At 38.2% G+C, this 17,587-nt stretch overlaps 1 gene segment (V, D, J or C); it reads right to left on the minus strand.

Annotated features, from left to right (window-relative positions):
* Nucleotides 1-15,952: 15,952 nt before the first annotated feature.
* LOC103272575 lies at nt 15,953-16,462 on the minus strand. The segment is given in 2 exon segments: nt 15,953-16,284; nt 16,388-16,462. Coding segments are annotated over 2 exon segments (378 nt in total).
* Nucleotides 16,463-17,587: the final 1,125 nt, after the last annotated feature.

A 17,587-nucleotide genomic window follows, 5' to 3' on the forward strand; every position in this document is an offset into this window, starting at 1 on the left:
TTAAATCCTTCTTTTCCTGTTTGGATTTGTTGATTTATTTTCTTCTCTGATTACTCTAGCTAGGACTTCCAGCACTATGTTGAACAGGAAGGGTGAAAGTGGGTAGCATTGGCTTATTACAGTTTTCAGGGGAAATGTTCTGTCACTTTAGCAATACATTGACTGTGGGTTTAACATAGTTCATTCTTATATTTTGAGGTATGCTCCTTTTATGTCTACATATTCAAGGGTTTTTATCATTAAATTTTGCTGGGTTTTATCAAAAGCTTTTCTGCATCTGATGTTATAATCTTGGGATTTCTATTTTTGCTTCTGTTGAAGAATTTAATGATATTTATGGTCTTGTGTATGTTGAACCAGCCTTGCATTCTGGGGATGAAGTCTACTTGGTCAGAGTGGATGTTATTTGAGGTGTGTTATTGAATGTGATTTGCAAGAATCTTGTTGAGTATTTTTGCATCTATCATTATCAGGGATAATGACCTGTTGTTTTCTTTCTTAGTTGGGGCTTTATCTGGTTTGGGTATCAGTGTGGTTTTAACATCATAAAGTGATTTGAGGTTCTGGATTCATTTAGGTTATGGTGGTCTAGCTTTTCTAGTTTATTTAGGTGATTTGTGAGGTTGTTAACTTGCAATTTTTCCATTTTCTCCATGTATGTTTGTACAGATATGAATTTCCCAACTTTGTCTACACAATAACTGTTAGTATACTTAACCCTAAATTGAATATGGCATTATAAAATTAAAAAAATAAATGATTAGTGGAGAATTCTTTCTTGATGGCTTGGAGTGTTTTCAATGGGATTTATATCATCATTGTATGTTTTGTAGATCTCCTCTGGGAAGCCACCTGGTCCAGGAGTTTTGTTTGTAGAGAGCTTTCTTATGATGAAATTAAGTTCCTGGATTGTTATTGTTCAATTTAGGATCTCAGTGTCTTCTTGTTTCAAACTTAGGAAGTTGTATGATGTCAAAAGCTCCTCTATTTTCTTTAGATTTTGGAGTTTGTTTCTATACAGATGTGATTAGTAATCTCTGATAATCTTTTGCATTTTTTCAGGATCCATTGTGATTGAATCTTTGAATCTTTTAAATTTCTCATTGTTTATTTGGACTTTTATTCTCTTTTCCTTGGTCAGTCTTGCTGGGGGTCTGTCAATCTTGTTTGTTCATTCAAAGAACCAGTTTTTAGTTTCATTGATTTTTTTTCTATGTTATTTTTGTCTTTTATGTCCTTTACTTGGACTTTTACTTTGGTGGTCTGGATTCTTCTGATGAAATTACGGTTTTGATGACCTTGTCTTTCCTCCTCCCTTAGGTGCTTTGCTAGTCTGCTAACTTGTGATCCTTCCATTTTCTTTATGGATGTTTGTAAAGAAGTAATTTTCACTCTCAATGCTGTTTTTATGACATCACAAAAGTTTGGGTAAGATGTTTATTTATTTTCCTTGGTTTCCAGAAATATTTAAACTTCCATGTTGAACCAGGAGATATTCAGCATCATGCTGTTTAGTTTCTGTGTCTTTGCTGCCTTTGGGGAGCTTTGTTGGGTGTTGATATTTATTTTCATTATACTGTGGTCTGAGTGGGTGCATGGCAATGTTTCTATCTTATGGAATTTGTTTATGCTTGATTATTGAGAAAAGATAACACATATCATGAGATATGTTCTATGTGATGATGAGTAGAATATATATATTCTGGTAGTTAGGTGGAGTGTTATGTAGGTATTCATTAAGTCAATTTGTCAAGCATCACATTAGGCTTCCAGATCTCCTTGCTGAGTTTTTGCCTTGATGATCAATCCAGGTCTGACAGTACTGTATTCAAGTTCCCAATGGATAGACTTAGAGTCAGTATTTAACTTTAGTTTACCTAGAGGCTCTTTTATAAAACTTGGTACAGCTAGGCTCAGTGGCTCAGCCTGTAATCCCATGCCTTTAGGAGGCTGAGGTGAGTGGATTGCCTGAGCCCGTGGGTTGGAGACCTGCCTGGGCAAATTGTCGAGAACTCATCTCTACAATAAGTCAAAAAATTAGCCGGGTGTGGTAGTGTGCACTTGTAGTTCCAGCTACTTGTAAGACTGAGGCAGAAGGATGGCCAGAGCCCAGCAGGTCGAGGCTGCGGTGGCCAGGAGCGGCCACTGCACTGCAGTCTGTGCGACAGAGTGAGACTCCAACTCAAAAAAATAAAAACTAAAAAAAAATTTTTAAATTAAATAAAACTTGGTACATGCATACTTCGATTAATATGGCAATGGGACAGGTTGGACAGTGAGAATGTCTGTGAAAACAAGTGTCCATAAGGACACTGCTTTCCCCTGGGTGACTGTTGTTGCCACTGCCAGCCTCCTCCTTGGCCCCATGCACTGTTCAGTGGCTGTCACCACCACCACTGCAGCAGTCACCCCACCTAGAGTGGACCTCGGCTCCCTGCCAGGCAGAGCTGCAGGCTACCTCACTAACTAGATGGCCCCACCACTCCCCAAGCCACCCCATGCCAATGCTGACCTGCAGCACTTGACTGTCTCCCTCTCCACCTCCCCTGGTTTGGCCCCCAGCCATGGTGAAACCAAAGATCAGTTGGAGCTCTACAGCAAGACCAGTGAACAGCTGGAGGACCAAGAGAAGGCAGAGACCTGCATTGCCCCACCTGAAACCGCCCAGCTCCACCCAATCTCCACCTTGGCATCTAAGGTAATCTTGTCAAACTAGGGGAGACATAAGCCACTTCCTCATCCTAATCTGACATAGACTGGCCAGATGTGAGTGAGCGACTTGAAAGGCAACAAGGTGCCTGAATCCAAATCTGTTGCACCCTCATTCTGCAGCAGGCATGGGGCATTTATCCTAGCTGTGAGCAACACTACCAGCCTGCAATAAGAGCTACATATCAGAACTGAAAGAATCTTAGACTTGTAAGAACTATCACAGAGCAAACCTGGTTTATTGTTTACTTTATTTTTATTCTCTGTTTGTTTTACTTACTTTTGTACTCTTTTCTCTGTCTTATTACTGTTATTGATAACATTTTCATATTTGCTCGGTTTCTGTTATTTTATTGATTTTTTTCTTTCGATTTCCTATTTGTGTAGGGGAATAGTACATCATTAGGAAGCTTGGTTGACTGTGTGTTTGCAAGGTTGTCTGAATTTTTTTTACTCTTTTCTTTCTTTGAGTTTTGTTTAATCTGTTAGTTGGTACATTTTTCTGTTTTCCCTCTTACTCTTCTCTCTCTCTCCACCTTCCATTTTCCCCTACCCTTTTCCATTCTTTTCCTTTTATCTTACCTCATTTTTTCTTTCAGTAAGGAAACCTATACCACCATTGCATGGATATATTGCAAGGCATTGGGTAGTTTCTTAAAGAATACTCATACCACTGTTGGTGGATTATGGGGTCTACAGATAGATTTTTAATTCACACCCCTCCTAAATTTAATTTCAAGACTTAAAAAAAGTACAGCCCCAGGCCACAGTCCAGCTTCAGAACTGAGCAAAATTGGAGGACACACATAAGGAAGAATAGGAGATAGAGCAAACAGAAATAAAAGCAAACCCATCATCCCCGAATAGCATAAATAAGGAAAGGGGGAAAGAAGAATAAAAGGAAAAAGTGGGGAGGAAAATCTACACAAACGAAGAAAAACCAAAATAATAATATAGGTTTTCCACAAACCCCTAGCTCGTAAGAGACTGAGAAAACAGACTTCAGAACACAAACAATGAAGAACGCCCACAATGACTTGTCACATGCTGCAAACCCAGACATCAATACGTTAATAGAGAGGATAAAAAGAATTGAGGAAAGACAAGAGGGAAATAAAAGGAGTTGATAACTCAGAAAACAGCAGTAAAGTATGCTTTAATTGAAATGAATAACAAACTAAAATGCATGAAAAGCAGAATTAGTCAAACAGAAGAAAGAATCTCAGAGCTTGAGGAACATAATAAAGAACTATTCAAACTGACAAAAACATTGAAAAGAAGCTTAAAAAGACAAAACAAAATCTTCAAGAGATGATAGATTTTTCAAGAGACTGAAACAAAGAATAATTGAACTTCTTCAGGCAGAAAGAGAGACAGAGACCATGGTGGAACAAATATTCCATGAAATTTTCAAGAAAACATCCTTCATCTCAACAATGATGCGAAAATTCAAATATAAGAGATTCAGAGAACTCCTGAAAGGCAATAAATAATAATATCAACCACCAGAAGCATAATAATTTGCCTAAACAAATAAATATAAAAGAAAAATCCTAAGGGCAGCAAGAAAAAACTCAGACCACCTACCAGGGAAGACCAATTAAAATAGCAGCAGTTTGTCTACTGAAATACTTCAGGCTAGGAGAGCTTGGAGCCCAATTTACAAAGTTCTGAAAGATAAAAAATTTCAAACAAGAATAACCTCCCCAGCTAAGCTATGTTTCACTAGGTGAGGGAGAATTAATGCTTTTCCTAGGCATCCAATCCTTAAGAACTTATGCTGCCTCTAGACTCCCTCTACAAGAAACACTTAAGAAAGTATTAAACACAAAAGAAAAGAAAAAAAAGAGCAACAACGTTCTTCACAAGAGTACAAGAAAACAATTGAAAAGACACATGAATCAATATAAAAATCAAAAGAAAGGCAACAAACAAACAGGAACAATAATAACTCTATAAGAACTTCATGACAGGGATAAACTCTCACATTTCAATAATTAGTCTGAATATAAATGAACTAAATGCATCATTGAAAAGACATAGAGCCGGACTCAGTGGCTCAGTCTGTAATCCCAGTTCTTTGGGAGGCTGAGGTGAGTGGATTGCCTGAGCCCGTGGGTTTGAGACCAACCTGGGCAACTTGGCGAGACCTCATCTCTACAATAAATCAAAAATAAGCCAGGCAAGTTAGTGCGCACCTGTAGTTTCAGCTACTCGGAAGGCTGAGGCAGAAGGATCACCGGAGTTCAGCAGGTCGAGGCTGAGGTGGCCAAGAGCAGCCACTGCACTCCAGTCTGGGCGACGGAGTGAGACTCCAACTCAAAAATAAAAGAAGACATAGAATATCAAAATGGATAAAATATCATGAGGCAAAAATATATTGTCTACAAGAGACTCATATCACCCGGAAGCACTCTCACAGACTCAAAGTAAGAGCTTGGGAATCAAAATTTCACTTGAACGGAACACAAAAGAAAGTAGGAGTTGCAATCTTAATATAAGACAAAATACCCTTTAAGCTATGAAAAATTAACAAAGATATAGAAGGTCACTACATAATGATAAAAGGTTCAATCCATCAAGAAGAAATATATATCCTAAATATATATGCACCCAACATAGTTGCACCAACTTTCATATAGCAGCTTCTAGGCAAACAAATAAAAGATGTTGACTCTAACTCTATCATAGCTGGGGACATTAATACCCCACTCACAACCCTAGATCATCAGGACAAGAAATCAGCAAGGAGATCCAGAACCTCATTGTGACTCTTGACCAAATGGACTTAATTGACACCTATGGAACATTCCACCCAACAACCATAGAACATTCATTCTACACATCACCACAAGGAACATACTGTAAGATCACCTTGAGCATAAATCAAGCATAAACCAATATCATAAGATTGAAATTTTATCATGCACCTTCTCAGACCACAGTGGAATAAAAATAAATATCAGCATCAATAAATTTGTTCCAAAACAAACAAAGAAATAGACACTAAACAGCCTGATGTTAAGCAACTCCTTGGTCAACATGGAAATCAAGACAGATTAAAAGATACCTGGAAGCAAATTAAAATGAAGAAACATCTTACCAACATTTCTGGAATGCCATGAAAGCTGTAGTAAAAGGATAATTCATGTCTTCACAAACTTACATGAAGAAACTGGAAAGATCACAAGTCAACAACTAACAAACCACCTAAAGAAATAGGAAAAACAAGACCATCAAAGCCCTAATTTCAGCCAAAAAATCCAGACCACCAAAATAAAAGCCAAAATCTGGGACATAGAACACAAAAAGATTAAAAAAAAAAAACAATGAAACAAAAAGCTGGTTCTTTGAAAGGATAAATAGGATAGATGGCCCCCTAGCTACACAGACCAAAAGAAAGAGAGACGAACACAGAGAGAGAGAGAGAGAGAGAGAGAGTAGCAAATAAAAACAATCAGAAGCAAACAATGAAGTCCCATCTGACCCTGCAGAAATACAAAAGATTATCACAGACTAATATGAACATTGGTATGTAAACAAATTTAAAAAACTAAAGGAAATGGAAGACTTTCTGATATTGCACAAGCTCCCTAGGATGAAACAAGAAGAATTTACGACCTTAAATAGACGAACAAAAATCCAGGAAATTGAGTATGTCATTAAAAAAAACACTTAGAAAAAAAGCCCTGGGCCACATGGCTTTCCAGCAGAATTCTACAAGACATAGAAGGAGGAACTGATACCAACCTTATAGAAAGTATTCCAGGTGATTGAGAATGATGGTACTCTCCCCAAATCTTGTTATAAATCTAATATCACATTGATACCCAATCCAGGTAAAGATCCAACAAAGAAAGAGAACTGCAGGCCAATATCCTTGATGAACATAAATGCTGAAATACTCAACAAGATTCTAGCAAATTGGATTCAACAACACATACCAAAAATCCACCATGTCCAAGGGGGTTTATCCCCAGGATGAAAATCTAGTTCAAGATTTGTAAGACCGTAAACATAATTAAATACATGAACAGGCATAAAAACTAAAACCCCATGACTATATCATTAGATGAAGAAAAATATTTTTATAAATTCCAGAACCCTGGAATACTTTCTATAGTATTCTGATAAAACCCTTGAACATTCAGGGATAGATGGAACATACCTCAAAATAGTAAGAGCCATCCATGAGAAACCCACAGTCAGCTTACCACTAAACAGACAGAAATTGGAAGCTTTTCCCCCTGAAATCTGTAAAAAGACAAGTATTCCCACTCTCACCCCTCATGTTCAACATTGTTCTGGAAATCTTATCTGGAACAATCAAATAAGAGAAGTCAATCGGGTATATCCAGATAAGAAAAGAAGTCAATTTATCCTTCTTTGCAGACGACATGATTCTATAACTTGAAAGCCCAAGAGAACTTGTCAAAAACCTCTTTGGACTGATAAAGGACTTTGGCAAAGTCTCAGACTATAAAGTACATGTCCAAAAGACAATCACATTTCCATACACGAATAATAAACAAACAGAAACTAAAATAAAAAGCACAACTCCATTCACAATAGCCACAAAAAATGTAACACTATGTCATGTTCCTAACCAGAGATGGGAAAGACCTTTACAATGGAAGCTACAAAAAATGCTCAAAGAAATCAAATGTGACACAAACAAATTGAACAACATTCCATGTTCATGAATTGGAAGAATCAACATTGCTAAGATGTCCACTCTACCTAAGGCAATCTACAGATTTAACACAATACCCATCAAATTACCAGAAAAAATACTCTCAGGCCTAGAAACAATACAGAAATTCACATGGAAGCATAAATGACCAAGAATAGCCAAAGGAATACTCAGGAAAAAAAAGCAGGAGGTATCACACTCCCTATCTTTAAACTAAAATATAAAGCTACAATAATCAAAAAAGCCTGGTATTGGTACAAGAACAAGCGTACAGACCAATGAAATATAATTGAGATTCCAAAAGTAAAACTTCAATTTCTCAACCAACTCATCTTTGATAAAGCCTCCAACATCAAACACGGGGGTGAGGAGTACCTATTCAGTAAATAATGCTGGGGAAACTGGCTGACCACATGCAGAAGATTGAAACAGGTCTCCTACCTCTCTACATACACAAAAATTAACTCTAAACGGATCACAGACTTTAATGTAACACCTCAAAGTAAAAGAACCTAAGAAAATGCAGGAAACACTCTTATGGAAGTTGGAACTGGCAACCAACTCCTGATGAAAACCAGAAGTGCCCAGGCCATAAGAGATAGCATAGAAAAGTGGGACCTCATCAAACTGACACACTTCTTCAAAGTCAAAGAAACCATCAAGAGAACAGTGAGACAGCCCACAGACTGAGAAAAAATATTTGCTAACTCCATGTTTGCCAAAGGTCTAACATCTAGAATCTACAAGGAACTCGAAAGAAAAGTAAAAAAAATATTACTAAGTGAGCAAAAGATATGAATAGACAGTTCTCAAAAGGAGATTTACAAGTAGCCAACAGAAATATGAAACCATGTTCAGTCTCACTAGTCATCAAAGAAATGCAAATAAAAGGTAAACTGGGACACCACCTAGCTCCAGTCTCAATGGCCATCATCAATAAGTCAAAAAATTACAGATGGTGTAGAGAATGTTCTGAAAAGGAAACATTTCTACACTGTGGGTGGGGGTGTAAACTAGTACAACCTGTGTAGAAATCAGTGAGGTGATTACAAAAAGTTCTTAAAATTGGTCTTCCATATAACCCCACAATTCTCCTACTGAGATACCTGCACTTGTAAGTTTATTGCAGCATTGTTCACAATACCAAGAACGTGGAACCAACTGTGCTTCCCATCAAAAGAGGAAAGGATAAAAAATGTGGTATATACACACAACGAAATATTATGTGACCACAAGGAACAAAATCATGGACTTCACACAACATGGATGGAATTAGAGTCTATAATACTGAGTGATTTTTCTCAGAAACAGATAACTGAGTATCATATGTTCTCACTCATTAGTGGACCTTAAACAACTACCGTAATACTGTAAGAAAAGGATTGACAGTAGCGTAAATTGCAGGGGGGAGGTGGGGGAGCAGAGTTGGGATTGACAGTAGTGGAAATCTGCTTGAGGAATAGGGGGGCACACCCCATCAACAAGGGTACCTGCACAATGAATATTTGTATACCTAACCCTGGATTGTACCCCACAATTATAAAATAAATAAATGAACAGTTAAAAAAAGTTGGTGCTTCTGTGCATGTTGCATATATGTTTAGGATAGATATTTCTTGTTGACAGATTGAAACTTGTATCTTTATGTAGTGAACTTCTTTGTCTTTTAAAAATTTTTGATAGCTTAAAATATATTTTTTTGATATTAAGATCTCATCTTTTGCTTTCTTTTGTGTTCTGTTATCTTGAAAATTTGTTTTTCATCCTCTAACTTTTAATCTGTGAATTTTCATTCTGGTGAGATGAGTCCTCTGGATACAGCAAATTGATTGTTGCAGCGTTTTGTTAAAATCCAGTTTGCTAGCCGGGCTCGGTGGCTCAGCTCAACCTGTAATCCCGCACCTTGGGAGGCTTAGGTGAGTGGATTGCCTGAGCCCACGGGTTCGAGACCCGCCTGGGCAAAATGCCGAGACCTTATCTCTACAACAAATCAAAAATTTGCTGGGTGTGGTAGTGCACACCTGTAGTTCCAGCTACTTGGAAGCCTGAGGTGGAAGGGTTGCCGAAGCCCAGCAGGTCGAGGCTGCAGTGGCCGGGAGCTGCCACTGCACTCCATTCTGTGCAACAGAGTGAGATTCCAACTCAAAAATAAATAAAATTAAATAAAATTTAAAAATCCAGTTTGCCATTCAACATTTTTACAGTGGTGTATTAAGTCCATTCACTTTCAGGCTAATTATTGAAGTTTGAGAGTTTGAGCTCCTGTCATGAGGTTCTTTTATTTATTTGTTTGTTTATTTATTTATTTATTATGAAGTTGTGGGGTACAGTTGAGGGTTAGGTATACAATTGCGTTTCATTCAGGCACCTTGTTGATATGGGGTGTTTCCCCGTTTCTAGACAGATATTTGCTACTGTTAATCCCATCTCCCTCCCCCCACCATAGTTTCCCAGTACGGTCAGTCATTTTCCTATAGTATTGCATTGGATGGTTAAGGTCCATTATATGAGTGAGAACATGTGATACTCGGATCTTTGTTTCTGTGAGAGGTCACTCAGTATTATAGACTCTAGTTCCATTCAGGTTGCTGCGAAATTCATGACTTTTTTCTTTTTTATGGCTGCGTAGTATTCCATCGTGTATATGTACCACATTTTTTTTAATCCAGTCCTCTTTTGATGGGCAGCAAAGGAAGACATCCGAGCAGCCAACAAACACATGAAGAAATGTTCAACCTCACTAATCATCAGTGAGATGCAAATCAAAACCACACTGAGATACCACCTAACCCCAGTCAGAATGGCAATTGTCAACAACTCAAAAAATAATAGCTGCTGGAGAGGGTGTGGTGAAAAGGGAGCACTTTTACACTGTTGGTGGGAGTGTAAACTAGTGCAACCTCTGTGGAAAGCAGTGTGGTGATTCCTAAAACCTCTAAATACCAACCTCCCATATGACCCCACAACCCCCCTACTGGGAATATGTCCTGAAGAACACAAATCACTCTATAAAAAAGATACCTGCACATGCATGTTTATCGCAGTGTCATGAGGTTCTTACAGAGTTTCTTGTTGTTGTAATTTGTTTGTTGGATTTGTTTGACTTTAGGATTAATATACATGCCTGTTTTCAATCTTTTTCCTGCATTTTCAGGAAGATTATGGTCATTATTTTTTTCTTTATTTTGTGGTTGATACTTTCTTAAGCATGTCTTGTAGAACAGGTCTAGAGGTGGCATAATTTCTAAGGTATTGAATGTCTGGAAAGGATTATCCATTGCTGATGAAACTTACCTTAGGTTGGTAAGACATTTTTGGTTGGAGTTGTTTATGTTTAAGAACTTTGAAAATTGAACTTCAATCTCTTCAACCCTGTCTTATTTCTGTAGATAAGTCTCATTTTATTGTAATTGGTCTTCCTTGGTGAGTAGTCTGAACTTTATCTCTTACTGCCTTTAGGATTTTTTCTTGTATATCTACTTATTGAAAGTAAATTATGGGTGTATCTAGGTGTTGGTCTTTGGATAATATATCTTGCAGGGGTTCTTTGAATCTCTTGTGTTTGAATGATCACATCACTGATGAGATGAAGAAACTTTTATTGGATAGTTTTATGGAATGTTTGTACCAGTGGGGTTTCTTTCTCTCTATCTGCCTCAGGAATGTCAATTCTGCATACATTCGACCTCTTGATATAATCATACATCTCTCAGAAGATTTGTTCTGTATTATTAAGCTTATTTTCTATGTTTTCAATGATGTTTGTTACAGACATATTTGGTCCTCAAGGTCTGTGGTTCTTTCTTTCACTTGGTTAATTCTACATTCCATGCTTGTCACTTTGTTCTTTATTTCATTTACTCTATTATTTATTGCCATCATCTCAGTTATAAACACTTTCATTTTTTTCTTTTATTTATCATCATATCCATTAATTCTATCTATTAATATCTTGACTTCTGGGTTTCTGGTTTGAGACCAGTCATTCTAAGGGCTCTTAATTGTTTGAGTTCTGATGTTTGTATTCCCAGGTGCTGTCTTCACAGGATTCTGGTTGGTACCTGTGCTTTTCCTTTGGTTCTTCCCTCTTTGTGATGGTTTTCCTTCTCCTCCACTTAATTACATTGCTCACTGAAGGGGGATAACTTTCACTTCAGTTTGCTGAAATCCCTATGATTTCATATGTAAATCCTCTTGATGTGTTCAATTTTGTACCTGGACTGAAAGCGAGGGTTTATCTTTCTGCAGTTTTGATATTTAATTAAGATTTGATAGGCAAGCTGTGGTTCAGATGTTATGTGCAAAATCCAGTACTCACTGACTGGTGTGTTGACTCCCTGAAAACAACTTTCTACCATTTTATATTCTGTCCATGTGGTGCAGGGAATATGTATGACCCTGAAAACAAAATGAGACAAGAAAAAGGAAAATAATGGAGATAGTAGAAGATAGAAGAGACAAGATGAAGAGAAAGAAGCTGAAGAAGGGAAACAGAAAGGCACACAAATGAACAATTAAATAAAACAACAAAACAAGTACAAATAAACAAGTACAACAACAACAAAAAAACAAAGTTGTATTCACTCCAAAATATACCCATATGCAGTAGAAAGAAGGATAAATAAGGACAGGTCAAATCAGAACCCTGTTCCACAAAACTATATGTGGAGAAAAAACGCAAAATATAAAAATAAAAAATATAGAAAATTTTTCTTCCTTTTGTGACCTTTTTACAAATTCAGATTCCCCTTTTTTTGGCAGTAGTAAGGAGTGGGCTTTGATGTCCAGCCCCTTCCCTCTACTCTCAGTCTACAGGCAGATGCCCCACAGATTGCTGGGGGAAGAGTGGTGACTCCAGTATTCAGGTCACCTCAGCTGCTGCCAAGACTCCCACTCCAACTATAGGTGTCAGGCTTGATCCAGTGTGGTGGTGGGGGTTCTGTCTCTGCAATATTGTGCACTGAGAGTATCCTCTCTGGCAAATTATAGTGATCACAGAGAGGTGTGGAGCTCACTGGATGTAGGCTTCCCCAAATTGATGGAGCCAAAGAAGAAACCTGCTTGGCTTGGGACAGATAAAATGGCTTCAAAGTGGCGACCACCAGCATATTATCCTCTGGTGGGCTCAGCTTCAGATCTACTGCCTATATCTTCTCTGTTGTCCCTGTTATCACTGATTGGCCATGGCCATATGTGGCGGTTTGAGTCAGGTTTCTGGTGTCAAAAGGCTGCTAATCTCTGCTGTATTTTCATGATGGATGCTTCAGGAAGTCAGATCCTTCTGTGTATTGTGGGTGTCAAATTCAAAGCAGTGGCAAATATCGGCTGCTTCTGCAGGGGTGCTTTGGGCACTTTATCCCATGTCTCCTTGCAGTTGGACATTCTCTCTCCCACTTGCATACATGCTGATTAGTCTTGATTCATACTCACCTGTGCAGAGACTCACACTCTGACCAGTTTCAGTACCATCTTGCCTCATTTCCCAAGAAACACTTAATTCATGATGACTTCATATGCATGTTGATATTTACATAATGATGATATTGATAGAAATTTCAGGAAAATACACAGGCTTAGGCTTTAGTGTTAAGTCATCATTTATGTTCATTTTAGATTTGTTTTGGGTCAATCAGGGCAAAGATTACAAATGTTGTAATTTATGGTCACTTGAGGGTTAGATATTGTTAAGTAAAAGAAAAAAAAACTCCCTTGCTGGTCACTCTGTCACTTGCTCTTCAGTGGGTCATTGTGTTGGGTGAGATCTGAGGATCTACTGGTGACTTGGTGGACCTCATGAAGGCTAAATACAGGAGGTCTGGGGTCTGCACTTCTGAGGTTCTTAGTATTATTCCTGACTGCTGGCCTGTCCCCTGGATGGAAGTTCAGCCAGGACTGAGAGCTGGGTCTTGGATCTCACATATGTGACATCACCTTGTGCACAGCGTTTCCTCCTAGCAGGTGACAGGGTCAGTCAAGTGTCCTTTCTTCACAAACACTACTGGAAGCAACTTTAGTGAAGTCTAATCCTATTTTGTCTATATGATCCAGAAATTTTGTTCCCAGAATTGTACCTTGCTGATTTATATTTTCACAAAATTATTCTACATGAATGTTATTTTATATGTTCCCAAACAGTTCCAGTATTTCATGTTTCCTAATAAATTCATCAATTTCTTAGGTCATATTTGGAAAACAAAAAGAAAAAAACTTATTTTCTAATCAAAATGATGACAGAGAAAGATGAGAAAATGATGTCAAGAAAATTCAGATTGAATTATAACCTCTATTTCTGTTAATAGTGGGCTGCATAATGGAACAGAGCCATAGTGAACTAATAGCAATCCATATTCTGAAGCCAAAATTATACCTTAGCAACTGATACTGCTATAGGACAGCTGGATGCTCCCCCCATATGAAAACACTCTGACTCTATAAAAATCTACTGGGGTCCCTGTAGTCTCTTATGGGAACAGGGACGGCTTCATTCCCAGACTCTGAGTTTCACAAATTTCTGCTCTCTCTGGTGAGACAAGAGTCATTGTGAATAAGGGACAGATACACTCCACTCACAATCTCTGTACATAGGGGAAAGACAACAAAAAGCATAAAATGCATGCCCTCAATCCATTTAACAATTCTCAATTCATTTAACAATTCCTAATGAGCAAAACAGTTCTGTGCCAGAAAATTGTGCAGAATTAAGGAATTATGCAACTGGAGTAAATATAAATAATACATTCCTTTACTAACTCCAACTTAACCTAATATGTCTTCAAAGAAAATAGAGTGAAATTGTGTGTTCTTTATAGAAACCTGCAGCATGTGAGCACTGAGACAGTACCTCTATTCTTGCACCTATGGGAGCACAATGCACCTGGATCAGGTGCTGGCTGTGGTCTGTGAGGTTCATGGTGTGGCTCATGCTGAAGACCCACGTTCCACGGCCCACTCTCAGGAGACAAATGAGCTCTCTGGTGATCCCCTGAGTTGACATGGGATCCCCTGAGTTGCCATGTTGACATGAGGATAAATCAGTGACATCCTGGATCTCCTTTGGACAGCAAAGGCTTCTCCACCCAATCTTCCTTCCCTATCTCCTTCACTCAGGAGCATCACATGCTAACAATTTTCTCAACCTCATTTTACTCACCATGCATTTCCTCTCAAAAGAATGATTATATTTCTTAAAAAGTGCACACAAACGTAGGACAGTTTTAAAGTTGACTTCTAAGAAAACAAATACTATCAATTATTTTAACAAAATTACACTGGCCAGATTCTGGTGTAGAATATAAAATAACCATAGAGGTAATCAGTTGCTATGTGTCAACTTGGCAAGGGTATATCTCAATTATTCAATTAAAACTAACCTATTTGTTTCTTTAATCTTGATTATTTGATGTTATTAAAGGCAGCCATCAGTGTTCTCTAAGTCAGGAGGATTGTCTTAGGTAATTTCAGTGAGTCTTAATCAACTCCTGGAAGCAGGAAAATGATCAAACTCCATGTTGTGGGGCATTTCCAGATCCTCCCAGGAAGTTCAACTTGTCCTTCCTGATAGCAGACCCTATGTATCTCAACATGCGTAACCAGACCCCATATCATTGTCACCCAGAACCCACAGCAAAATTGAGGATCCATCCTCAGCTAGTCCCAAAGTCAAGGGTAAAGAAGGCTGGGCCATGATGGTGTGAGAAACATGGGGTTAGTTCTATATTAATACTCCACATTAAAGAAGATACTTTAATTACCTCAGTGACTAATGTTCACTTGAATTTCACAAATCAGTTCATGCATGAATGACAGAAGGAGAGACTGGCAATGGTAAGTGAGAAAGTCCCATGAACCATATCAGGTGCTGTAGAAACCACAGCTTGAGACACTCCTGGGCTCCAGGCAAAGACTCTCAGTCCTGGTATTTAGATGACAGAAACACATCGCCTATTTTCAGAGAAACAAAAAGGAGAAAATGGAGGTGTGAGGAATAGGGCTAGAAAGAAAGAAGGAAAATTTATTAGCAAGGGGAAACTGGATCATTCTGAGTAATTTGTACAGGAGAATGGATGTAACACCAGTTAGTTTTTTAAGAACTCTGGCCATTGTCCAGCTTCCCCATGTGCTTTATTCTGATGCCTAGAAGTATTTTTAAGTCAAGAAATCTCACTGAGGTTCCATTACTGAGTCTCTTTGAAAACTCTCTCCAGATTGCTAGGACCCTCATAGGACTCTGATCCTGGCTACCACGAAAAGGTGTACTCCAGTCTAAAGCCACAGTCTGACTTTGGTGCAGGTGAAAATGTGTTTATGTTATTGAAGGCAGCCATCAGAAACATGAAAAACAATTGTATATTTTGAGCTTTCAAATGTTACTACAGAATTTCAAATCTAGACAGATTCCCAAGGGAACAGATGGGAGGCAGTCCAAGACTTGGCAGGAAACCAGCCCTCAACAAACCTCTGCACTTGCTCCTGAGAGGCCTAGTGCCTGGAGGTCCTGAGATCCCTTGTGGCTGTGCAGCCCCTGAAGGGAGGTTTTTGTCTGGGTTCATACTAGTGTTCCCTCACTGTGTCTCTAGTGCAGTAATATACAGCTGTGTCCTCAGTTTTCAGGCTGTTCATTTGCAGATACACTGAATTCTTAGAATCGTCCCTTGAGATTGTGAATCTGCCTTTCACAGATGCAGCATACTCCGTGCTGTAACCATTAGCTTTGGTTCTAACAACACCAACCCACTCCAGTCCCTTTCCTGGAGCCTGGCGAACCCAGTGCATATAGTAGTTTCCGAATGTGAACCCAGAGGCAACACACGTGAGTTTCAGGGACCCTCCAGGCTGAACCAAGCCTCCACCAGACTCCAGTAACTGCACATCACACTGGACACCTGCAATTACAGAAATGTCCTGGTCAGAAACTGTCACACATGTTCACTGTTTCTGTCACTCACATCCACTCACACACTTAATATCTAGTTTGCCATGAATTACCTTTGAAAACAGCAGCCAGGAAAAGCCAGCAGGGCCAATACTCCATAGTGAGTTGTCTTTTTTGGTCCTGATCACCAAATGGGAACACCTGGAATTCCAGTGCTGAGGCTCCTCTCCAAAAGCTGAAGCGTCAAGGCTAGGCTGGTTTTCATAAGCAAAGACAGGGCACTATTTGCATGTCTCCTTCTATATTAACAAACTTTAGGTGGGATGTTTGAGAGAGGGAGGGGCTCAGAGCAGATGTGTTTCCTGAGTGCTTTCGGTGAAAAAGATAGCATATGAAAAAGTAATGTCTTATGATTTTGTCATGCTGCCATAAATACACAGTACTTATTTTTAAATATTTATTTCAAACGTTTTTATTGAAGTACAATAAAGCTAAAACAAAACACTCACATAATTATTTTAAATTTAAAAACAATTATTTTCTTTTCACATATGTAGGAAAAGCATGACATATAGCATCAATGATAAATCCATTTTAGAGGTGAGCAATTACAAGCAGAAGCACAGGGCTCAATTCTTTTATGGGTGAGCCTGGATACTTGGGCCTGTACTCCTCACCCTGTGCCCATCTGCTCCCTGAACCAAGCTCAGTACAAGTGGTATAAGCCTGATGAAGTTTGCAGAACCCCTTCCTTTTTTTAATGTTCTTGTGATTTTTGTGCGCTCTTGTGTTTACCTTACCAATGTGAAGAGAAGGTGGTGTTGTATTTGTAGTTTTCGGATCTCAGGCATTTTCATATTATTCTTTTTTATCCATAAGTTATTTCAAGTAAGATTATTTGTTTATTTTTAATAGTTTTAATGATACATTTTTGGCATATAATAAACATCATGTAATTATTAAAGTGCAGTCTGATAAGTACTGATCTATTTGCTCACCTGGGCTTCTATCATAACAATTATAATGAATAAGCTAATCACCGTTAAAGTTTCCTCTTGCTCCTTTTAATTACTACCTCCCAGTCATCCCATACTCCCACCATATCCTGAGTCATTCTCTTATCGTTTTTATTTTAAATTAATTTTATTTTCCAGAATTTGTAACAGTGAGATATAAAGTACATGTTTTATTTGTGTGACTTCTCAAGCAACATAATTATGAATAAATCAACCACATCACTACATATAAATAATCTATTGATTATCAAAAGAGATAGAATAAAAATAAATAAATCTATCACTGTTTATTTAAAA

Source organism: Carlito syrichta, unplaced genomic scaffold (assembly GCF_000164805.1).
Source record: "Carlito syrichta isolate Samal-C Ts95f unplaced genomic scaffold, Tarsius_syrichta-2.0.1 Scaffold312810, whole genome shotgun sequence".
Lineage (NCBI taxonomy): Eukaryota > Metazoa > Chordata > Mammalia > Primates > Tarsiidae > Carlito > Carlito syrichta.